The sequence below is a fragment of the Nomia melanderi genome, chromosome 1 (assembly GCF_051020985.1).
Source record: "Nomia melanderi isolate GNS246 chromosome 1, iyNomMela1, whole genome shotgun sequence".
NCBI lineage: Eukaryota > Metazoa > Arthropoda > Insecta > Hymenoptera > Halictidae > Nomia > Nomia melanderi.
In genome coordinates this window covers 20,720,550-20,742,003 of record NC_134999.1, presented here as the reverse complement: position 1 = coordinate 20,742,003, position 21,454 = coordinate 20,720,550, and the positions used below count along the sequence as shown (strand labels likewise).

At 44.9% G+C, this 21,454-nt stretch overlaps 4 protein-coding genes across 4 annotated transcripts; 1 reads left to right on the top strand and 3 right to left on the bottom strand.

Moving 5' to 3' along the window:
• Nucleotides 1-51: 51 nt before the first annotated feature.
• LOC116426808 (retinol dehydrogenase 14) lies at nt 52-3,801 on the top strand. Its single transcript, XM_031976350.2, has 5 exons — nt 52-206; nt 1,706-1,976; nt 2,816-3,055; nt 3,128-3,510; nt 3,577-3,801. The coding sequence occupies exons 2-5, from the start codon at nt 1,706-1,708 to the stop codon at nt 3,679-3,681; spliced, it is 999 nt and encodes a 332-aa protein (XP_031832210.2). The 5' UTR covers nt 52-206; the 3' UTR covers nt 3,682-3,801.
• A 70-nt stretch (nt 3,802-3,871) lies between these two features.
• LOC116426807 (uncharacterized) lies at nt 3,872-12,020 on the bottom strand. Its single transcript, XM_031976348.2, has 16 exons — nt 11,557-12,020; nt 10,516-10,644; nt 10,296-10,455; nt 9,301-9,677; nt 9,061-9,232; nt 8,782-8,972; nt 8,554-8,698; nt 7,667-7,965; nt 6,630-6,842; nt 6,126-6,251; nt 5,908-6,067; nt 5,437-5,825; nt 5,194-5,365; nt 4,572-4,762; nt 4,361-4,505; nt 3,872-4,267 (listed from the first exon to the last, which is right to left on the bottom strand). The coding sequence occupies exons 1-16, from the start codon at nt 11,767-11,769 to the stop codon at nt 3,951-3,953; spliced, it is 3,399 nt and encodes a 1,132-aa protein (XP_031832208.2). The 5' UTR covers nt 11,770-12,020; the 3' UTR covers nt 3,872-3,950.
• Nucleotides 12,021-16,100: 4,080 nt separating this feature from the next.
• Nucleotides 16,101-16,888, bottom strand: LOC116426831 (uncharacterized). Its single transcript, XM_031976400.2, has 3 exons — nt 16,648-16,888; nt 16,441-16,573; nt 16,101-16,366 (listed from the first exon to the last, which is right to left on the bottom strand). Exons 1-3 carry the CDS (start codon nt 16,753-16,755, stop codon nt 16,101-16,103), a joined length of 507 nt encoding a protein of 168 aa, XP_031832260.2. The 5' UTR covers nt 16,756-16,888.
• Nucleotides 16,889-17,886: 998 nt separating this feature from the next.
• Nucleotides 17,887-21,454, bottom strand: Tsf2 (transferrin 2). Its single transcript, XM_031976062.2, has 9 exons — nt 21,302-21,454; nt 20,805-21,217; nt 20,607-20,724; nt 20,364-20,543; nt 19,818-20,290; nt 19,583-19,747; nt 19,425-19,513; nt 19,014-19,354; nt 17,887-18,940 (listed from the first exon to the last, which is right to left on the bottom strand). The coding sequence occupies exons 1-9, from the start codon at nt 21,366-21,368 to the stop codon at nt 18,300-18,302; spliced, it is 2,487 nt and encodes an 828-aa protein (XP_031831922.2). The 5' UTR covers nt 21,369-21,454; the 3' UTR covers nt 17,887-18,299.

The following is a 21,454-nucleotide window of genomic DNA, read 5'->3' as shown; positions in this document are numbered from 1 at the left end:
AAGTAGAGAGCGAAGGGTGGGAATGGTGAAGTGGAGAGAGTAAAGTGGGAAGAAGGGAGAGACAGAGAAAGAGAGAAGAGAGGCGAACTGGTTGGTGCACAGTCACGTATCGTAATGTCAGTATAGAGGCACCGCTTCGGCAGAAAAGGCACGCGAGTAGCTAGGACCCTCGAGGCGGACTGAATGAGAATTTGGTAGCAACCGGTGTGAGTATGATTCAACGTTAAATTAAAGCAACTTTTTCTCTGCTGGTCTCTCGTGCTCGCTGCTTGACACTTTTTGCCGCTGTCCTCCTGAAATACGACTGCTTGCGCCTCTTGCATGGTCACAGTAACGTTAACGTTCCCTGTTTTTCCCAATTATCGCGGTCGAAACCGTGGAAGTCCTCCCACGTTTGCCAACGAATATCAACTACATTGATCCTGGAAACGAATAGTTGCAATTGTAATCGTAGGGAAACGCGCGGATTGGAAACGGCAATCGGGGAACAGAAAAATGGAGTAACGAAGTCCATTATTTACGTAAAAGGAAGAACGGAGCGTCCCGAGAATTGAGACAATCGGAAAAACTTGACGCGGTAAATGTCAATTTAAAAAAACGTTCTATTTTTTGTTTCACTTTTTTGCTTGTTTCTTGTTTCATTCTTCGCATTAATATGTGACAATAGGTATTTGGTTCACCAGGAAATTTAATCGGTGGACACCTTGAGAGAACCGGTTTTCTATATCTCGGTTGCATCTTATAATAACGAGCGATGTTCAAAGGTTTTTACGCACCTAATTTCGTGGAATTGATACAATTTAACGCGCAATTAACTCGATGCCGTAAACATCAAATGAGTCGCGTATAAATCCGACTTAAACGTCCTTAAGAATGAGGAGTCGGTCGGATGCCTCGAGACTGTTTCGTGCGATGAGGTATTCCGTCAGGTAGAACGTCAGTGTCCGATATATCTAACAGCCCATGTTCACGGTCATTGACCTTTCGCCCGGCGTTCTCTCCAACGGGAGACTTTAACGCGTCGAGTCTAATGGTGATCAACCGGTGACTAGAACTTCCAAATCGATCGAAAGCAATTGCGATCGGAAAATTGATGTCGAATAAAAATGTTTGGTAACGCGATTACTTTGTTATATACCTAATTGTGTGACTTAAAAACTATGATACCAAATCGTTGATAACTAATTCTTATACTACGATGATTAACCCTTTGCACTCCGTACGTCCTCTCAGTCGTCAATTCATTTAACACAGCAAAATTAATATTAAATATCAAACATTATAAACTTCGCACAATAGTTCCTCGATTTACGTGCGATTTCCCGTCGAGTCAGTTTGAAAAAATATCGGTATCTTAGAAAATTGAGTATTTCCAGTGAAAAGCTTCTGCAGTGCGAAAGGTTAATAATACACAAAACACAGAAAATGATTATTTCAATGAAGACATTAACACCGATCGTCGTGAAAAGTAGTTCCAATCATTGCTCAGAAAGTTTCGAAAGTCCGACCGGTTCCGTGGAACGCCGAATATAAATTTTTATAGGAACGATTTTCACCTCGGCGAATTCCTAGATCCGCTTTCGTTTGCTTTGCATGCTCGTTTCTGGCTTTGCACGAGGGCGAGGAGGTAGAAGGAGAAAAAGAAGAATCTTCACGACCATACGATGCACCATATGACACACAATGTCGTACACCGTTCATTTAGATGATGTTTCTGAAGATCGTGCCTTGCACGATGCTGTGTTACTTGGCCGCAGCAGCGTTACTCGGCGTGCTTCTGTTTCTGCTAGCGGTGTACGCTTACGCTCAGTACACGTTGGGAATCTGCAAGAGCAAGAACAGAATGGACGGGAAAACTGTGATAGTGACTGGATGCACTTCCGGTATCGGTAAGGAGACAGCGAGGGACATCGCGAAAAGAGGGGCCAGGCTGATCATGGCCTGTCGAAACGTGGACGCCGCGGAAACAGTAAAAGGTAGAGCCCAGATCAAACGATGAATCTTCAGTTCTTCAAATTCGAAACCGAAACTCTCGAAATTTGAAGCGCTGATTTTATTTAGCGAGAGGAATATCGTCTTTCGGTATATCCCTGTCATGACCCACTTTGAATTTCCTCATCTACAACTGGGTCGATCAGAAGGCGGTTAAGTCGATTGTTTTGATATTTTCTGATTTTTATAAATTGAAATAAATTTCTACAGTTTCCGAATATGTTCTGTAACCATGTCAGAAGCCAAAACATGAATTTCCTCAATTTTTCTTTTCTGCGCTTAACTACATTGGCTTCTGAGCGACTCAATCGTCGAAAAGATACAAATGTTTTTCTGAGACGTTTTTAAGTACAATTAATCTACTATTACGCATTCGAAGACATACATCAATCGACGTCTTGACAAACACAGTAATTAGCGGAAAATCTGTATCAGGCGATTCGCTCGGTATTTCCAGCGTTAGCTCGAATTAACGTCGGCTGAACTGAATTCCACCGAACGATAAATTAGCAAGTCGTTGTCGCGGCCAATTAATTTTGCATATTGTCTGCTAATGAGTCACGGATCCGAATGCTTCTCGGTAGAGGGAATCGTAACGATGCGTTGATTAGAAAAATTGCGGCATTCTGCGACGTGCAATTGCTTGCACGTAACCGATTTAAGCGTTACCGATTGATTGCCATTTACAATCGGAACGATATTTCACGGTGCACGTTAATTTCATAACAGCATTACCATAGAGAATCGTAAATTGCCTCGCGCGGAGAATCTGTCCGATCGATTCGCTTCGCCGCGTACGAATAAGAGGAACACTGTTTCGCAGAGGAGTTCGTGAAGGAGTCGAAGAACGAGAACATCGTCGTCCGAAAATTGGACCTCTCCTCGCTGGCCTCGGTCAGAGAGTTCGCGCAGCAAATAAATCGCGAGGAGAACAGGTTGGACGTGTTGATCCACAACGCGGGGACCGCGGAGGTGTTCAGGAAGAAGGTTTCTGAGGACGGTCTGGAGATGACCATGGCGACCAATCACTACGGTCCATTTTTGCTTACTCATCTTCTGATAGGTAAGCTACTTTTTTTTCGGCGACCCTCGGTTCATGTTAATCACTGTCCATTGTACACGGTACTGTCAACAGACCTGTTGAAGCGATCGAAACCGAGCCGCATAGTCGTCGTCGCCTCTTCACTGTACGTTTTTGCAAGACTGAACCTGGAAAACGTGAACCCGACGACATCCTTGCCCGGGTACCTGTACTACGTTTCTAAATACGCGAACATCGTGTTCTCATTGGAGTTGGCGAGGCGTCTTCAAGACTCCGGCGTCACTGTCAACTGTTTGCATCCTGGCCTGATGAACACCGGCATCTGGAAGAACGTCCCGCCACCGATGTCCTGGATACTGAACTTCATGCTGAACACCTTCTCCAAATCCCCGGAGCAAGGAGCACAGACGACCATACACCTGGCGGTGTCCGAGGAACTGGAACAAGTTACCGGCAAATACTTCTCGGACTGTCAGGTGCGTATCTGTTTCTGAAATATCGGATGTCACGCTTTCGGCTAATCTGTTCTTCTTTCGATATAGGAGTCGACTCTCACCCGCGGCATACAAGACCCGTCGAAAGGCAAGAAGTTCTGGGAGTTAAGCGAGACCATGGTGAAACTGCAGCCTATGGATCCGAAGATTTAGGGATCCGAGTGTTTCCTCCAAAGTATTTAAGAACTTCCGTCGCAAGTTCAGCTATTGTTACTTAATATATGTTTAATAACGACAACGAAGTGACGATAATAAATCTGTTTTTCCCTTTTACGTTAGGATGCGATGCAAGCTTAGATTAATTGTCAGAAAGATAGACGTTCGACGAAGGCAACGACAGGGGTTTCTACTTGTTCGCTATATTTTATTCTCAGCGCCGGGATAAAAGGTCTATCGCGCTTGTTACTCGTTTACAAAGCTTCTCAGTGTTTCACGTTCTGCGAGGAAGGCAAGGGGAACAATCTCTCCCACAGGCGCATTCTCTCGGGGAAGAAATCTGTCTTGATGCTGGGGTGTAGGTTCAGTTCGAGATAATTGTTTCTGGCCGGCACGAACGTGCTCCAGGTCACTCCCTTGAGCTTCTCGTTGTTCCTCGGAATCGGTTCGCCGCATTCCACGAAGTTCGACCATATGGAGGTGGAGATCTCCACCATGGGAATTTCAGGTGCGTCGCTCTCGAAGTACGGGAAGATCTCTTTCATGAAAAACAGATACTGCAGGTCGTCGTGGTGCGCCACACCTGGAACGAGCGGAATAAACGTTTCAATTATTCACCGAACACGCGAATATTCGACCGGGGAGTCGTCTTTTTAAGCGAACAAGTCGACCTTACCGAACGGAGTTGTGTCGTTCCACATGGCGAAACTGTAACGCGACTTGAATGTGAATTTGTAGAAGTAGACCGGCAGTCTGGAATACGTGGCTAGGACCCTGGCCGTTCGGAGCATGGAGAATATAATTATACCGTCGCCGTACACCTGCGAATCGCGGGAATATCAAATTTCCGCGGACATTTGCTAACGCTCGAAGAAAATTTCACTGACCTCAGCGAGTTCCTTGTTGTTGGCCGAGGTGATTGGCTGGTCGTCGAAGTAGAATCGCTTCAATTCCCTGCTGATGTAATTCGATCGAGGCGTGTCGCGCTCGTAATAGAATATGATGGGAGCTAGACGAGTCCAGTTGTCGTTGAGCTCCTGGTACAACGTCCCGTTGTTCCTCGCGTCTTTCTCGTAAGCTAGAAGGTAACGGAAGAAACGCGAGTAAGTCTTCCCCAAAGTTCCTATATACGAACTGCGTCTATTAACACTAGAACTACCGAATGGGTCGAATCGATCTATTCCTAAATTCTTCTCTCTCAACGATTAAAACGACGCTTCTCTGCGAAGTTACTAAAGAAATTGATTTAGCGATTCGCAAACTGAACCGTAAGTCAATTGAAATCTCAATAGCTGCATCTTTAAACGTCAGTTTGAGTGCTCGGTAGTTCTAGTGTTGATTGCGTTCTCCCTTAAGCTGTGTCGCGTTTAAAATTCCCAGTGAATGATCGCTAATCAGTTGCTCTGTCTAGTTACTCGATTAATTATGAAAAAAGAAGAAACAAGTGGAATTTCCTGGAAGCCTCGAAGAAATCGCGGAGAGTACAAATGCTTGTAGCAGAATATTCACCAGCAGCCACTCCCCCGAACTCGTTCTCGGTGACCCCAAGTATGACAGGAACCTGGTGGAATTTCCCCTGTTTAATCAAGTCGTACGGTTGGGCGGTCAAGAATCTCTCCACGCCGCGAACCTCGGGCTCCACCGTGGGTTTCCAGAGCAGAATCGGATTGCCGCGCCAGTCCTGCCGCGATAAAGCGATAATTAATTCTCATTTCAGGCGGGAACTGTTCCGACGGAAGTTCGCCGACTCACGAATAACGAGTCCAAAGTGCTGGTGAAGTTCTCCGCGGGTTTCGTGTACAGGCAGATCAACATGGAGCCCGTGGTGTCCGTGGGACAGTCCACGGCCTCGGCCTGCTTCTTGGACAGCTCTTTCTGGCCGTTGTTAGCGACGCCGTGATAGACGTCGGTGCCTATCGGCGAAGCGCTCATCATGATAGCTCTGTGGAACAGATTCTTGGTCATCGGTGACACCATGTGCAGCAGGATGCTGAAGCTGCCAGCGCTGTAGCCGCACAAAGTGACGGCGTTCGGGTTGCCACCGAAAGCGGCGATGTTCCGTTGAATCCAACGCAGAGCGATCACTTGATCCTTCAGACCCATGTTGCCTGGCGCCAGGTTGTCTCCGGTGCTTAGGAAACCTGGAAACATGTTCGTTGAACACCTTTCGATCTCTTCCAGGTCATGATCCTGATCCCTAAGCCTTGTCCTAGTCTAGGTTACCTAAAGCTCCTAGACGATAGTTAATAGTGACCAAAACGATGTCCTTATCCAAGAGGTATTGCGGCCCGAACAGCGAACTCTGGCCCGAGAAGCCGTAGAAGCCACCTGGGTGGATGAACACCATCACGGGTCTCGAAACATTCTCCGTCTCGCAGGGCAACTGGAATTGGAGTTGTTAGTTTAAGTAGTAAAAAGCTGGAAAGAGATCCTGTAATTACCTTCGTGGTGTACACGTTCAAACGCAGACAATCTTCGGACTGCAACAGACCTCCCGGACGAGGACAGCTAGGCCCCTCCTCGGAGGCGTCGAACACATCCTGCCAGTCTTCCGCCGGAATCGGGGGCTGCGATCATAGAATCGTCTCGTTTTCAACGGGGAAAGCAATCAACGGTAAAAGCATATTTCCCACGCGATCGTTAAAGACGCGCGAATGATAACGTGCGTCTAACGTTGACTCGATCACGGTGATTCACCGGCAACCGCATAATCTCGCGAGCCTGGCTGTCGCAGTTATGTCTGGAACGGAAAGCCTCGTTAAGGTGTTCCGTGAATAACGATCGTGTGACGCATCCTTCGTGTCAGCTTCATTGTCTCCACCTACAACCGCCCTCGCGCTCCTCCGTCGCGAGTAGCAACGTCCTCTCAAGGTCGCCGATCGTCGAGACCACAGCGCGCGATCGGAAAACTAAGGGGCCGGCGGCGTCGCGTGATTAATGCTCACCTGGAAACGTTGATGACCGGTGGGCGACTCGCCGTATCTCACGCCGCGGAACGAGTAGATCTTCTTCCCCAATCTGGAGGTCAAGAACGACCCGCGGATCGGACCGATCGGCGCGTGCACCACTGGCTGCTCCTCGGTGGCATTTTGCGCGGCGATCGCGCTGACCGCGCAACAGACGATCAACAAAGCGATCTTCATTTCGGAATCTGGATTCTACCGCTTCTACCTCGCGACCAGTGCAAGCTTCGCTCGTCTGACACTCGCTCGATCTAGTTAGGACTTGGCTGGTGCTCGTTCGAGCACTGAATAGCTCCAGGGCAGAACCGAGCGATTTATATGGTAGCTACCAACGAGGAAAACGAGTGGGGAAACCCAATTACATTTCTGCAGAACAATAGTTACTTCGTGAACGCTCACGTGAGATCACCCCGTACAAGGAAGGAAGCGCGACTCGAGCTTTTTTCCGAGGAACTGTTGTCGAAGGTCTTCGTTCGCGTCTTATCAATCGCCACATGCTAATGTCAATAATCCATGCATAATCAGCTACACTGACATGGACATTTCTTTATATGCTTTCCAAGTAACAATTAAGTATGGGGATTGTTATGCAATTGTCATTCGTTTCGACTAGTTACCGTTTCTGTTGTGACGTTCCAGTTGATTTTTTAATTGAACTTCGGATTTTCCTGGACGGGTTTAACCGTCATCGAATCGTTTCTTTATGAAGGTCAGGGTAAATTGATATAATAAGATACGAAACTAGCTCGAGAGTGTTGTAATAGTGTCATTCAATGTTACGAACACTGACGCGTCGTTGCTTACGTATTAATCGTTTCAACGAGCGATTCGTCAATGAGGCAAAAGAGAATTGTATTTACGTAAACTTTCGGGGTTAAGGGTTAATCAAACGGCAGATATAGAAGGTAAACGTTTTATTCAAAAATAAATGATTCATATAGCGTGTTTAATAGAAATCTTTCGGAGTTTCCAAGTATTATGCAAAGTTTATATCTTTATTGGTAAACATTCGTAGCTTATGCCGCTGGGGGCAAAGGGAAGAGCTTTTCCCATTCCTGCATCCTGTTCAAATATAAACCAGTTTTCATCGTAGGGTTCAGATTAATCTCCAAGTAGTTATTTTTCTGAGACGTAAACCTGTCCCATCTAATGTTCGTATAGGGGCCAGTCCTGGGAACTGGTTCGCCGGTACAGATGAAGCTCGTCCACATGGATGTGTACAAATCGACCATCGAGATTTCAGGTGCTGTACTATCGAAGAAAGGGAAGAACTCCTTTATGAAGAACAGGTATTGTAGATCGTCATGGTGCACCACACCTGGAAGAAGAATGCCAGCTTTCGATTGCCGTTCCATGGAAATATATATTGCACAAACTTTCAAACTTCGAAACTTTCAAACTTTCAATCCTTCAAACTTTCAAACTTTCAAAGTTTGGAAGTTTGAAAGTTTGAAAGATTGAAAGTTTCAAAGTTTGGAAGTTTGGAAGTTTGGAAGTTTGGAAGTTTGGAAGTTTAAAGCTTTGAAAGATTGGAAGTTTGGAAGTTTGAAAGTTTGAAAGTTTGAAAGTTTCGAAGTTTAAAGCTTTGAAAGTTTCGAAGTTCCAAAGTTTCAAAGCTTTAAACTTCCAAACTTCCAAACTACGTTCAGCAACTCTAATACCGAGCTATCGCTAAAAAATCTTCGATCTCTCAATCACGGCAATCACGCGGATCACAGTCATAAAAAAAAAGTAATAGGTAGCTCAGTGAATTGCTTTACGGTTGTTAGTTTACCATACTCGCTCGGTCACACGCGTGAACCTTAACTACGCGCAAATCCGAGCGTCCATCTTTTCGCTAAAAACGAAAGGATAATCGCTCGCTAAATGAGTGATCAGATATTCTCGAATGTTAATGCTCATTTACCATATGGGGTGGTGGCATTCCACATGCTGAAGCTGTATCGTCCTTGGTATGTGAACTCGTAGAAGTACACCGGTTTCCGAGAGTTTTCAGCCACGAGTTTCAGTCCTCGGTACATGGGAAATATGATTACGCTGTCCGCGTATATCTGTGAACCGATCGAGGTGATTCTTCGCGAGGTCCATTCGATACGCGCGAAATAAAAGTAGACTGCGCAGAGAGGAACGGTACCTGAGCAAGACCATCGTTGTTATTCGAATCGATCGGTCGACCCTTGAAGTAAAACTGGCGCAACTGGTCGCTGTCGTATTTCGATCGCCTGGTTCCACGCTCGTACATGAAACTGATCGGTGCAATCCGATACCAGTCGTCGCTCATCTGTTTGTACATGTTGTTTCCTGATCTGGTTGCGTTCTCGAATCCTGCGAAACGTGGAAAATCAGAAAAATATACAATAACAATCCGACCGGAGATAAACGAAGAGAATCGGAGACAATCGTAGACATTCACCGACGACAACTCCACCGAACTCATCCTTAGTCACTCCGAATATGGTCGGAACTTGATGGAATTGGCCTCGTTCGATCAACTTGTAGGGTTGATCGGTCAAGAATCGCTCCACTCCCGGGACGACCGGCTCCACGACCGGATACCATATTACTATAGGATCTCCGTACCATTCCTGAAAGAGAAAACACTCTTACCGTCTTTCCGTCGCAGATTTTCAACGAAAGACTATCGTCAACGAACAAAGAGTTTATCCAAAGTGTCCGTGAAGTTCTCAACGGGTTTATTCTTCAAGCAAGAAATGATCGCCTCGCTGTCGGTCGTAGGACAGTCTAGAAGCGTAGCCTGTTTCACCGCGAGACGCTTCTGTTCAGTTGGGTAGAGCTCTGTGGTTAACAGGGAGCCGCTCATCACGATCGCTCTGTGGAATAAATCTTTGGACATCGGCGAAAGCAGGTGCAAGAACACGCTCAGTCCTCCGACGCTGTAACCGCTGATGGTCACGGAATTTGGATCCCCTCCGAAGGTGGCGATGTTCCTTTGAACCCATCGCAACGCTACAACTTGATCCTTCAACCCCAGATTCCCCGGAGCAGCGGCGTCGCCCGTGCTTATGAAGCCTGGAAAAGAAGGGAGCAATGTTCTTACAGGATGTTCACGAAATAACTAACTCCACTTTCTAAATTTCGTAAAATTCTAGTGCTGGGATACTCGAATGGTACGCATACAATTTAACCCTTTGACTGCTATGTCACCCAAATTCGGGTGAATTTTTCTTCCAGAAACTTAATTTTCTTGGTGACGTATCGAACGAACCGCATTTTGGATATGTGAGATATAAAAAGAAGGTAGAGCAATTATTAGGAAGATTCTTAACTTCTTAATTCCTGGTTAATGAAGAAAACTGTTTCGAGTATACGGGAGTTTTGATGATTGTTCACGTGGCAGTCAAGGTGTTAAGGGCGAACCTTGTCATTTTAGAGCCATGAAACTGTCACATCTGAGATAAAATGTTGTCAACGTATAATTGAATTATTCGAATAACGTAAGATCGATGCACAGTCCCCTTTTTCTTAACTTTCTCTGCTAAAGGTTTCGGATATTTCTAAAAATTCTCGACGAAGGGGTGAGACGTTGATCAGATTCTTCTTGTTTCCCTGACGCGGAATTAATCAGCTTCGGTAAATGGTTCGCGAGAGTTTCTCGGCATTCGTGGATCGAGTATCTGCTCGAATTACCTAGCGATCCGAGGCGATAGTTTACTGTGACCAACACGACATCCTTGTCCAGCAGATATTGCGGTCCGAATAAGAAACTCTGACCGGAAAACGAGTAGAAACCACCTGGATGGAAGAATACCAAGACCGGCCGCGCGACGTTCTCACGTCCCGAGGGTAACTGAAATTTATCAGATTAGCCGAGACCGTTCCGCATGAAAGTGCGCGTTGAACGACTCACCTTCGTGGTGTAGACGTTCAATCGCAGGCAATCCTCGGAGATCCACTTCTTATCGCCCAAATTTGGGCACGAGGGGCCTTCGTTGCTGGCGTCGAAGACGTCGTTCCAGTCGGCCGCTGGAGTGGCAACCTGCGTGACGAGACAATTGCAGAACCCATTCTCACCGGTGTCTCATAAATATCCGCTTTAAAGGAAATACAAGGAAACTCGCGGATTCTCACGATCGAAGGTCGACGATAAGGACTTTTACGCGAATATCGGAAGACAGTTAACCGTAGCGCGAGCTTTCTCGCGACGCGAGGTCTAGCGATCGGAGAAGACTCGTTGGCACTTAGATCTACGAGGAAATTAATTGAAACACGAGGTGTAGAAACGAATGCAGAGGAATTTAAGTAGCAGTCGTTCCTCGACATGTTCTTTACTGCATTTGACTTCGTTTCGTCTTCGAAGCAAAAAATCGCGGATTGAGATTAACCTATACAGTTAACCCTTTGCACTCCAGAAATTTGTCACTAGAAATATTCAATTTACTTTTATGAGATATAGATAACATTTTTTTAAAGTAACTTAACGAGGTTTTAAAGTAACTTAATCTATTCATAAAATAAGGGAAACAATGTTATTTGATTTCCACATTTCATGTATCGACAGATTACTCAAGACTCAATGTTAAATACAATTATACAATTTTGATGCACCAATCGAGTGGTGACTGAGAGGCACCTTTGGAATGCAAAGGGTTAACTCTGTTTCACGAGTATATCTGTCATCTTAAACCTCGGAATAATGCTAACTTCCTTCGACAATGACTTATCTTTTCAAATATACATTTAATTCTCTTCTATTTTGCTTTCGTTCTTTCCATAATAGACATTAAGTGCATTTGTCTCGCGTTCGTACGCTCGTCCGGTCGATCTCATTGCACACACCCCCCGAGAGACGTGTAGCGCCGAGTTCCACGATTAACTGCTCGATCAATCAGAAGGAACACCGCTGAATTCATTTCTACACCTAAGAAACGGAGGGAAACGAAAGATTTACCTGAAAACGTCGTCTTCCCGTAGGCGGCTCGGCGTATCTCACTCCGCGGAAGGAATAAATCTTTCGGCCGAGCCTTGAGTCCAGAATAGAGCCACGGATTTTTCCAGTCGGTGCTTGCACTTCCGGCTGCGAGGCATCGCATCGAAAGCCGCCGATGCCGATCATACAAAACGCGATCGCCAGCGAAACCGTCGAAGAAACCTCGAACTTCATCTTCGTCCCGCGAAGTTTGCGCACCCAGTCGAGTCACCGGATGCTCGGGCACTGACAGGCGCGACGCGCTGTCAAGACACTCTTATACCGCGATTAAAAGTGGAATAATAAGTCGTCGGTGTTCATGCTGTTAGCATAACGTATTCATGGATTCCGGGGAAACGTTATCGTTAAACTTTAAATTAGTTAAACTTCTCGGTCTTGTCGCGGACAATGCACGCATTATCTGCGAGTTAAACAATGAGTAATGTTTTTGACTCCTTTCTAGCGAGTGTAACGCATTATCGGTGGCTTGCGTAACGGGGAAACACCGGCAGACGCGGGGATCTTGTAATTTCAATCGCGCAGCGTCGATTTTCCTGTTCGCCTTATCGACATGTCGCTCGCGTCCAGATGTCGATAGCTTTTTCAGCCTTCTGATCCGAGCTGCAGAGATCGTGACTGACATCATATATTCATGGAGGACCTTGACGCACCGCTGATAGTCGAGCAGCGTTCATTTTTCAGAAACCGCGCAAATGCGTCGACAATGCGCTAATGAATAAATACATTGTTCTACTGTTGTCACGCGTATGTTTTAATGTTGATTCAGTTTTGTGTCATTTATTAGTCAGGTAAGGATTTGACTTATTATTCTTCTTGTTCTGGCTGTTCCTTCTCTTGTTCTGACTGTTCCTTCTCTTCTTCTGACTGCTTCGCTTGTTCCTTTGCTTGTCTCTTCCCTTGCTTCCCTTTCTTCTTCAGTTTCTCAGACCTCTTCCTTTCCTTCTTCTGCCTTTTCGCCAAATCTGGATAAACGCAGGGATCGTAAGTCATCTCGTAGGCGATCGGATCGATCGGCCGCTTCCTACGAATCTTCTTCTTCTCCTCCTTCGGCGGGCATTCGGCCATTTTGTACGGCTTCGTTTTAGGCAGGACTTTCCCGTACGCCTATACAGAGACACGAATAGTTTAAATATCGATTCGCTCAGAATCCAATACGTTTAAGCCGATTGTTGCATATCTTCCGATTTTTGTAAGCGTTTGTAAACTCGTTTGACCTTTCCTAATGTACTCGTGCTATTATTTAGGGTTGTTTCCAAGTCTCAAAGCGGTACAACGGAGTTCTAACTAGACCTAATCATACGCTAAATACACAGGAAGACTATAGACGCAATAGAGGGTCACAGAAGAGGGTCACAGGGTCAAGAAGAAACCTACAGGCATTTCGAAAATCGGCTTCCCATACGCGTCCTTCTCTCGCGGAGGTCTCCTTTCCACAGGACTCCGGGGTCTATTCGGTTTCGCCAACGATTCTATTCTCCCGGAAGCCGAAGCGGACAGAGCTCCCTTTTTAACCTCGAAGGGATCAGGCTTGCAAGCCGTGCTTTCCCGAGTATTCGGCTTGGCCAATTTCTCCAAGCCCGGTGGCACTGCAACGATGCAAAGTCATTCGTCAAACCCATCGGCAGTTCTAACAGCGCAACGCGTCTGATTCTTCTGAATTCAGACCTTTCCCCTTCAAAGCAGCTTTGCCAACCCTAAACGCGTCATCCTTGCACGGGTAGGGTGTGTATCTCCACGCGTGCTTCTCCAGTTTCCTCTTCTTAGCCCTCTCCTCTCTCTGCTTCTCGTCAACTCCGCCTTCGTCGACTTTGTTAACCTCCTTGGCTTCAGTTTCCGCCTCGTCGCGCTTCCTCTTCGTGCCCTGAGCCCTCTGCTGCTTGGCCAGCGCGGATTTACCTCTCTTCTCCCCTCCCTCGATCAGTTGCTTCTTCCAACCCCTCGCGTCCGCGTCCTCTCTGTACTTTATCGACGCGTACTTCGGCAACGCCAGGTACTTCATCCACGGCGTTATCTGGTAACAGGAATCGCGTTGTCAGTGATGCAACGTATGCTCCATATAGAACAAGAAGCTCTCAAAATTCAGACCTCGTAGATCAGCGCGGTCTTCCTCACTCCGGACGCAGTGAACAGCTGCGCGATTTCCTCGGGAGTCAACGCGCCGGGGATATGGAAGACTTTCTTCGACGAGGCTAACTCGTTCAGCCTGTCAAGGATCGGAGTCCAGTGTTACCTCTTTCTCTGAATAATTGAATTAATCTCTTAGGCACGACGCGCCACTATAGTGGCTTTCGCGGATATCACCTTTCTGAACGACGCGCCACTATAGTGGCTCCGTCGCTACCAATATGTCATATATTATACCCAATTGTATCACTAATTATTATTTCAAACTGTTAGAGTTAAATTATATGTATCATTTCTTTAAGAAAAATTATAATTTAACACGTTGAACGCCACGCCGGTCCCTAGGGACCGCCGTTAGACTTTTCATTCAGGCGCGGCCGGTCCATGCGGACTTTAGGTTCATATTACACGACCGCGCGTGTCGGTCCTTACGCACTGATATAAGACTAAATATTTGGCTTAGGCGACATCGGTTTTTGTTCACTCAGGACTTGAAAAAAAAGGATATGATACTTAAAAAAAGTTAACGTAGTTTATTAAAACAGGGTAAACAGAGGTGTGGTCTGCTTTTACATTCATTGCAGGAGGTGCTAACTTTTTGTGTTAAATTCTTTGCCACCTTTGAACCTAATATTCGGGAATTATTATTATAGCATTGAGAAAACTCCGGTCCTCAAGCCGATATTTCGGCTCGTCCGTCAGTGGTGACCGCGTCTGGGCCTGAATGGAACGACAAGCAAATCGGGCTGGGCACTTAACGTGTTAATCAACAACAACTTCATTCCAATGTACTCGCGTAGAGAACAGCATTGTCCGTACAGAACTCTGCCGTACAGAGAAACAGCCCCGCGCAAAATTCAGCCGTGCCTGAGAGGTTAACCGTGCACACCTGTCCATGTCGATGCCTGTCCGCTCGGGCTCCCCGCACATCGACACTCTGCGAGGTGGTTTCTCCGCGGGCTTCTCGGAGGTGTACTCGCGGGGCTGGCTCAACGCGAGTATCCTCTCCGACGGCGTATACTTCAAGGCCGCGGCGGAAACTTTGTAATAAACGCGACCGTAGTCGCAGAGTTTGACGTGCGGCAACGCTAGCAGCAGCAGACGCCTAGACGGGACAGCTTTCAACGCTGCTTTAGAAATGCTGTGGTCCAGTCGACACAGGACTCTCGGATCCGGAGCTTCCCTGGCTGCTGCTAGGACCTTCAGCCTCTTCTTCAGCTGAGACAACGGCTTCGACGGTCGCACCTGAAACAGGACGTTCGGGAAACGAGGGCACGTGCTTCTCGTTCGAAGAACGTTTTCTGGCTTCGTAAGGCGAGAAGGATACCGACTACTGCTTCCGGTTCGGGGTACCTTTTCGGCTGCGCGTTGACCTTCGCCCAGGCGTTGAAACGCGACCAGTCGGCTGGCGTCTTCAGCCATCCCTTCAACTTTAACGTGTACGTCCCTTTCCTTTGAACAATGGGAACGGGAATTGTTAAGCATGAGTGGATGTTGAAGACAAACTAGTTTAACACTAGATTTATGGACGTTTATTCTAAACTTTATTCTATTGTTTCTAGAAAACTACATGTTCGTCTATATAAGTCGCGAAAATTATAACTTCAAAACCAGACTATTGCAATGCGTATTCGCATAATTGTCCGAATCAAAATCGACTTAAACTGATACTAAATAAATAGTTAAAAAATGTAATATACGTCAGATTGACGGGTTCCGTAAATCTAGTGTTAAATGCCACGGGTCACCTTATTCTACTTTTCGCCTTCTGCGCTTTCTTTTTGAACGGTCTGCCCCGTTTGGCAGGTGTCTCTTTCGCTGGAGCAGCTTTTGACCGACCAGCACTCTTCGCAGGCGTTGCACCCTTCGCTGGGGTTGCAGGCGTTGCGCCCTTCGCTGGGGTTGCAGGCGTTTTGGCTCTCGGAGGCATGTTTCTGTGCTTCCAAGACGAATTTTTAACTTAAACGGAATGAAAAAGTTAAGTTGACGAGGGTGGTAGCTTGATTTCTGTTATTCCGATCGATTCGACGAGTGTCCAGGTTGGATCGTTCCGGTGGCGGCGAAGACGATCGTTAACGACGGCATTTTGTGGCTGATTTCCACGGAATCGTTCGTTTCAAACGACACCGCCCCATTTTTACTGTATTTCGACCATTTTCTTGTTGTGGGGGTTGCTTTCGTGCCAAGAGGAAACATGACAGAAGATGAACCTTCTATTGTTTCTTCCCTGACAGGTATGTTTTTCGAAGAAGCAACTGAAGTTACCGTAGAATCGTTACGTAAAATCACCGAGATGCAAAAATGATTGAGAATTCCAAAATTTGTTGTTAAAACTTGTATATTTCCATTGTTACGTGTAGGTTACAATAAGTCGTTCCTTGTCACGCGGTGTCTTGTTTCGGGAAACGCAAAATCGGTTTCGTGTTCGGGTTTTTCATCTTGCGAAAGTCGTCGTAATCTTCGTAGGATTCCGGTCGGCTGGAATAATTCTTCGGCTTGGTCAGGTCTTGCGAATGTCTAGGGAAACGTTTGTTCCTAGCTGCGACGATGCGGGCGTAGGTGTTCAGAGGAAAATTCCTTTTCCTCGATTCCTGCGCGTCCTTCGATTGCTCGTCGCTGTTTATCAGCCTGTGAGCTCCGTATTTCACTGAGGAAGTTGCGCAATGATACTTCGGGAGTCTGAGAAACTTTGTCATCGAATAGAAGCGTGCATATACGTACCTGTGGCAGCTGCGGGAACACTTTTGATCGATGAATATGCCGCGACAGGGGTTTTCGGTTCCGGTGATCGTTTCGGTTGAGCGAGTTTGTTCAAAGTGTCGGTGATCTGGTAAGACAACGTTCCTGGTCTCACCTGGAATCACGTAATAAGTTCAGGACAATCGTCTTTCATTCGGCTTCTCCTCTTCGTTCGTTCGTGGCACTTGCGTTGAAGGCATTGTAGTTTATGTTCCTGTCGATCCTCTTTCTCGGCTTCGCTAATTTCTCGTATCTCGGTGCTTTGTCCTGGAGAACATCCGTGTTCATATCGTTCATGTGTGAATCGGTGAGACTGAATGGCTGTTACTGGGGTCTAGGTTGTTGCCGAGAATTTTGAGGACCTTGATGACGGATTGAAAATGGCGGTGTGCGGCAGCGAAGCGATGGCCGAGCTCCGTGAAGCGAGCGGCTTGCTCGCTTCAACTGTTCATCGGGGACGAATCGTTCGTCGATGAATAGAAACGATGGTCTGGTTAAAAGTGGGAACGAAATTCTGAAATCCCAAGTTTCGGGGGAATAAATTGACGATGAATTAAAGGACAATGCGAGTTACACGCTTCAACCATGCACGAATCTGCGAAGAACGTGGCGAATCCGAGAAACCACCCCAAACATTTCAACACCGCGATGCACGAATCAGAGTAAATACTTTTTCCGTGTTATTTCGATTTCTTGCGTTCACGAGAGACAATTCTTGTGCGATAGACACCGAGTATCTGCAGTGACGGTTAAAAATCGTAGCGCCGGATTTAGAAAGAAAAGCTACTGGTGTGCTCCCAGGAAAACTGGGAGCGAGAGTCTTGAGAAGAAAGTCGAGGACCTTCCAGTGAAAGCAGATATTGAGAAACCGAGGAAGGTAATTTTTATACGTCTTGATGAAAGATCTGTGACGATACAAGGTGTTTCAGAAGCGTCGTAAAAGGGTGCGTCCGAGAAAGCTGAGGCGCATCGACGTTCTTGCGCAACCGAGGTCTCAGAACCATCTCTTGGCCCAAAAAGAACGTTCTACTGTAACTTCTATTCTAATCGCTTTGCAGTAATCAGGGTAAGTTAAGTTAATTGATTATTTTCGTGTATCAAGGTAAGCCAATCAACGCGGAAGCGTCGTGTCCTAAAATTATCCACGGCGAATGGGAAGACTCGTGAACCATTAAAGAGTGGCAAAGGGTTCATGTTGCAACAGCTTTCGAAAATTATGCGGAGCAAGAAGTTGCAACGTCGACTATTTTCCTTAGGTTTGCATAAATGTTATCATAGATAATATCTTTAAGTTTTGCACAAAGTGAATTTCCGTGAATATTTCGCAACAGTAACGAAAAAACTCAAGGAGCAAAGGAACTCTGGGAAAGTGTAATGTGTACTCGTCTAAGTACCTATGGTGGCTAAATAAAAGAGTGCATGTTTACGAAGATATAAATTTATTTCGATCGAAATGTACAAAAATTGGTAATGGACGGCATAAGGCACGCGTAAACTATTTCGTACGTTAAAATCTTACAATTACTATAAAACTTCGAAGTATGGACGGATCAGATCAAAGTCTGGAGCTCTTAAGCTAACAATAAACTATCGCTGTAGCGTTTAAATAAAAATGCTACGAGAAATTGTTTTGCCACGTTCAGTCATCTAACAAGGCGTCTATATATAAAATATAATCAATCTGTGAACACATTTCACATAGATATTATAAAACTATAACCTGCAAACTTAGCGGTATACTAAAGCATATCTTTGATCCTGTCGGAATTCTACCTATCTGTTGTTCAATATACATATATATATAATAGAGATTCATTAATAGAAAAGATATCTATTAAAGTTTATCTACTGAACACGTAAGTGAGTAGAACCATAGCAGCTGTAGCTAATATCGATTGCTCTATAGCGGACGCGCCGGCATTGCAGTCAACGATTCTTCGAGCCCGCATGAAATCTGGACCTAGATATGCACTGTACTCCCTCTTTTCCGACGGCACTACCACCAGCTGTTGCGTAGCGTCTTGGAAGATCAGGTCGCTGTGAGGAGGCTTACTGTAAAACATACTGAAGCTAAATTCATCCTGTTCTTTCCTTCCGTAAAACTGTTGCGCATAGATAAACAAGTTTATGTAAGCGTTCGTCTGCGTTTCGTTGTATCCGTAATACCCTCCGCGGGTTACTATCGCGTTCGCAGCGACTTTTCCAAGATTGCAGTGGATGTAATCGGTAGTTGGTCGACGAGTACCGTCGGGGCAGAGCAACTCGAAATCTTTGGTGAACGTGTTACGCGCCCATGTCTCCTTTCGTTTCCCATCCGTGTTTTCCGCGACTGTCGTGTGCTTTACGAAAGCCACGTCTCCACCTCCTTCCACTAAGCACCTAAAGGCACCTGTGTATCCAAAGTAATCTTCCGACGCGTCCCTACGACAGTACCGGAAGCTTTCTCCGTGACATAGGTCACACATGTTATCGTAAGGCACTCCTGTAACAAGAACGCAATTATTTGTATATCGTATAGAATTCACAAGGAGCTTTTGTTCCGGGATCATAATTACCTGTATTGTACTCGGTGCTGAGCGCTCCTGGTACACAAGATTTACTGAAATATTCGGCTGCAGCTCGAACCGAGTCACAACCGTACCCCCTAATCCAAGTGTTGGAGATAAGATACGCCAGAGGGTAGACCCAACCAGCAGCCGTGTTAATTCCGGTGTGACAGGTGTATTTGTTCTTCAAATAAGTTAAATCTGTATTGTCGTCCTCTTCTTTCGCCACTGCAACTACATAGTATTCTGGAGTAGGTAAGTTGTAGACCTCAGAGATGAATGGGATCAAATCGAAACGTAAACCAGCAGTGTATACATCGCTAGTATCCAATACTGTTACATCGGCGATCCTAAACGAAAAAGGTATTTTTGTATTGCAGCTGATGTAGTAAATGTAATTGATGTATCTAAAACACATACCCGCTCTGTATGTCCTGCATGCAATGAATTTGACTATGACCTTTATGACAATTTAATTCTGGTTTTAATAGCTGTGCTTTTAATGCTATCTGGAATAAGAATGGGAAATTATCAGGATTAGAATATGCGCTACAAGGTTTCTATAATATTATATTTACCTTCATTTCTACACACTTCTCCATTTCCGCATCAGATGTAACGCACAATGTCATTCTGTTCACGGTACAGCGACGAACTTCTAGTATGGGATTCAATGCTCTGCCTAAGTACCCAGCATAAGTTTGATCTTTCTCTTCCAGTTGAACAAAGTCTCGTGCTGAATCCTGGAATCGCGAGATTTATTTAAAGACTAAGAGAAATATAAACATTAAAAAATATAAACGTTATAATTACCGAGAAAAGTAGGTTATGTTGTATTCCATATCTTGGCGCAGATTCAAATAAATTAAACGTCTCTATCGGTTGTATATTAGTCGATTCCGCCTTGTCCCATCCAGTTAGCCCATTACCGTTGTAACTTCTATCGTATCCATTACGACCTTCGAAATTCTCGGTATTGTACTCATTAGGATTATTATATCCGCTGGTATTGAAATAATTATCACCAAATCTGTTATTAAAACCAGGTCTATTTTCGAAGCGATTGTCATAAAAATCAGTAGAATTTTTGGCATTATCTTTTTTCAGTATTACAGCTGCTTTTTCTAGAAACCGCTGATATAATCGACGAGTTTCTATTCTCGTGGCAGATGATACAACTACCGCACGCGATGGTACTACCCCCCAGTTACAAATCTTATATTCATCAATATTCTTGCGAGTACCATCTACACAAAGCAGCTCAAACTGTTCTTTCTTAATGGAATCTACAAAAAGGAACAGACCAAAATTATTAATATTGTCATTTTCTAATGATTAAAACGCAAATTGGAAACATACTAAAGTCAAAGGTTGTTGATGTCATTTCATCTACAGTTGTGTGCACTAAAAATGCAATTTCTCCTGCTTCTACTAAACATCTAAATGCTCCTTCATATCCTGCATAAGGATCTGCACTTGTACATCTTCCACCAGGTATTTTACCAATACATAGGCTGCACAATTGATCAGAATTATCACCTATAATTTTATACAATTGTTATAAACCAGTTTTGATATTTAATGACACCACCATCAACTTACCTAATGGATTGTATTTATCTATTAAAGAATTAACTGCACAACTAGGTCCAAAGTATTTTATAGCAGATTTAACATGATTGTTACAATCAATTATTTCCAGTCCACCTTGTTTCATAAGCTAATGTATAGAAAAAGAATAATAGTTATCATAATGATTTACAATAAAATAATCAGAAAGCTAAGGCAAGTTATATTTACCGTATGAATAGGAATAACCCATCCAGCAAGCATTCCAAGACCAGCAAAACAGGCCTTTTTCCCCCTCAAATCTCGTAAACTCTGAACATCTTGCAAAGATCCCTTTTTTACAACTGCGACTGCAAACTGATAGTTCACATTGCTTTCATATATTTCTTGCATAATTGGTATTAAACTGTGATATCTTCCTGCTATAAAAGTTTCTCCTGCATCCAAAGTTGTTATATGTGCTTTCTCCTGATCCAGCATAGACACACATTCTTCTTTGCTAGCCGCTTGCTTACATTGCACAGAAACATAGAACCGTCCAAAGAATGTTATCTCACGATCAATAGCCCTTGAAAATGCATTGCACTTGTCTTGTTCAGCTTCTGATATTGTGCACCATATAACAGTATTATTGAGATTCTGAGCTACAAAATAAACGTTGACGATAAAATAAGTAAAAGATTAATTAAAATAATATATTAGTTGAAAAGAAAAACCATTCTCCATACCATGTACACGAAGGTAGAACAAACTAAATAATAATAGAAACATACGTTCACTGTTTCTGTGCAGCATTGTTAGCTATTCATTTAAACAAACTTCAATTAAAACGAAAGACAACACCCAATGCTATGATGCTACAAAACTGTATCTGTGGCGGC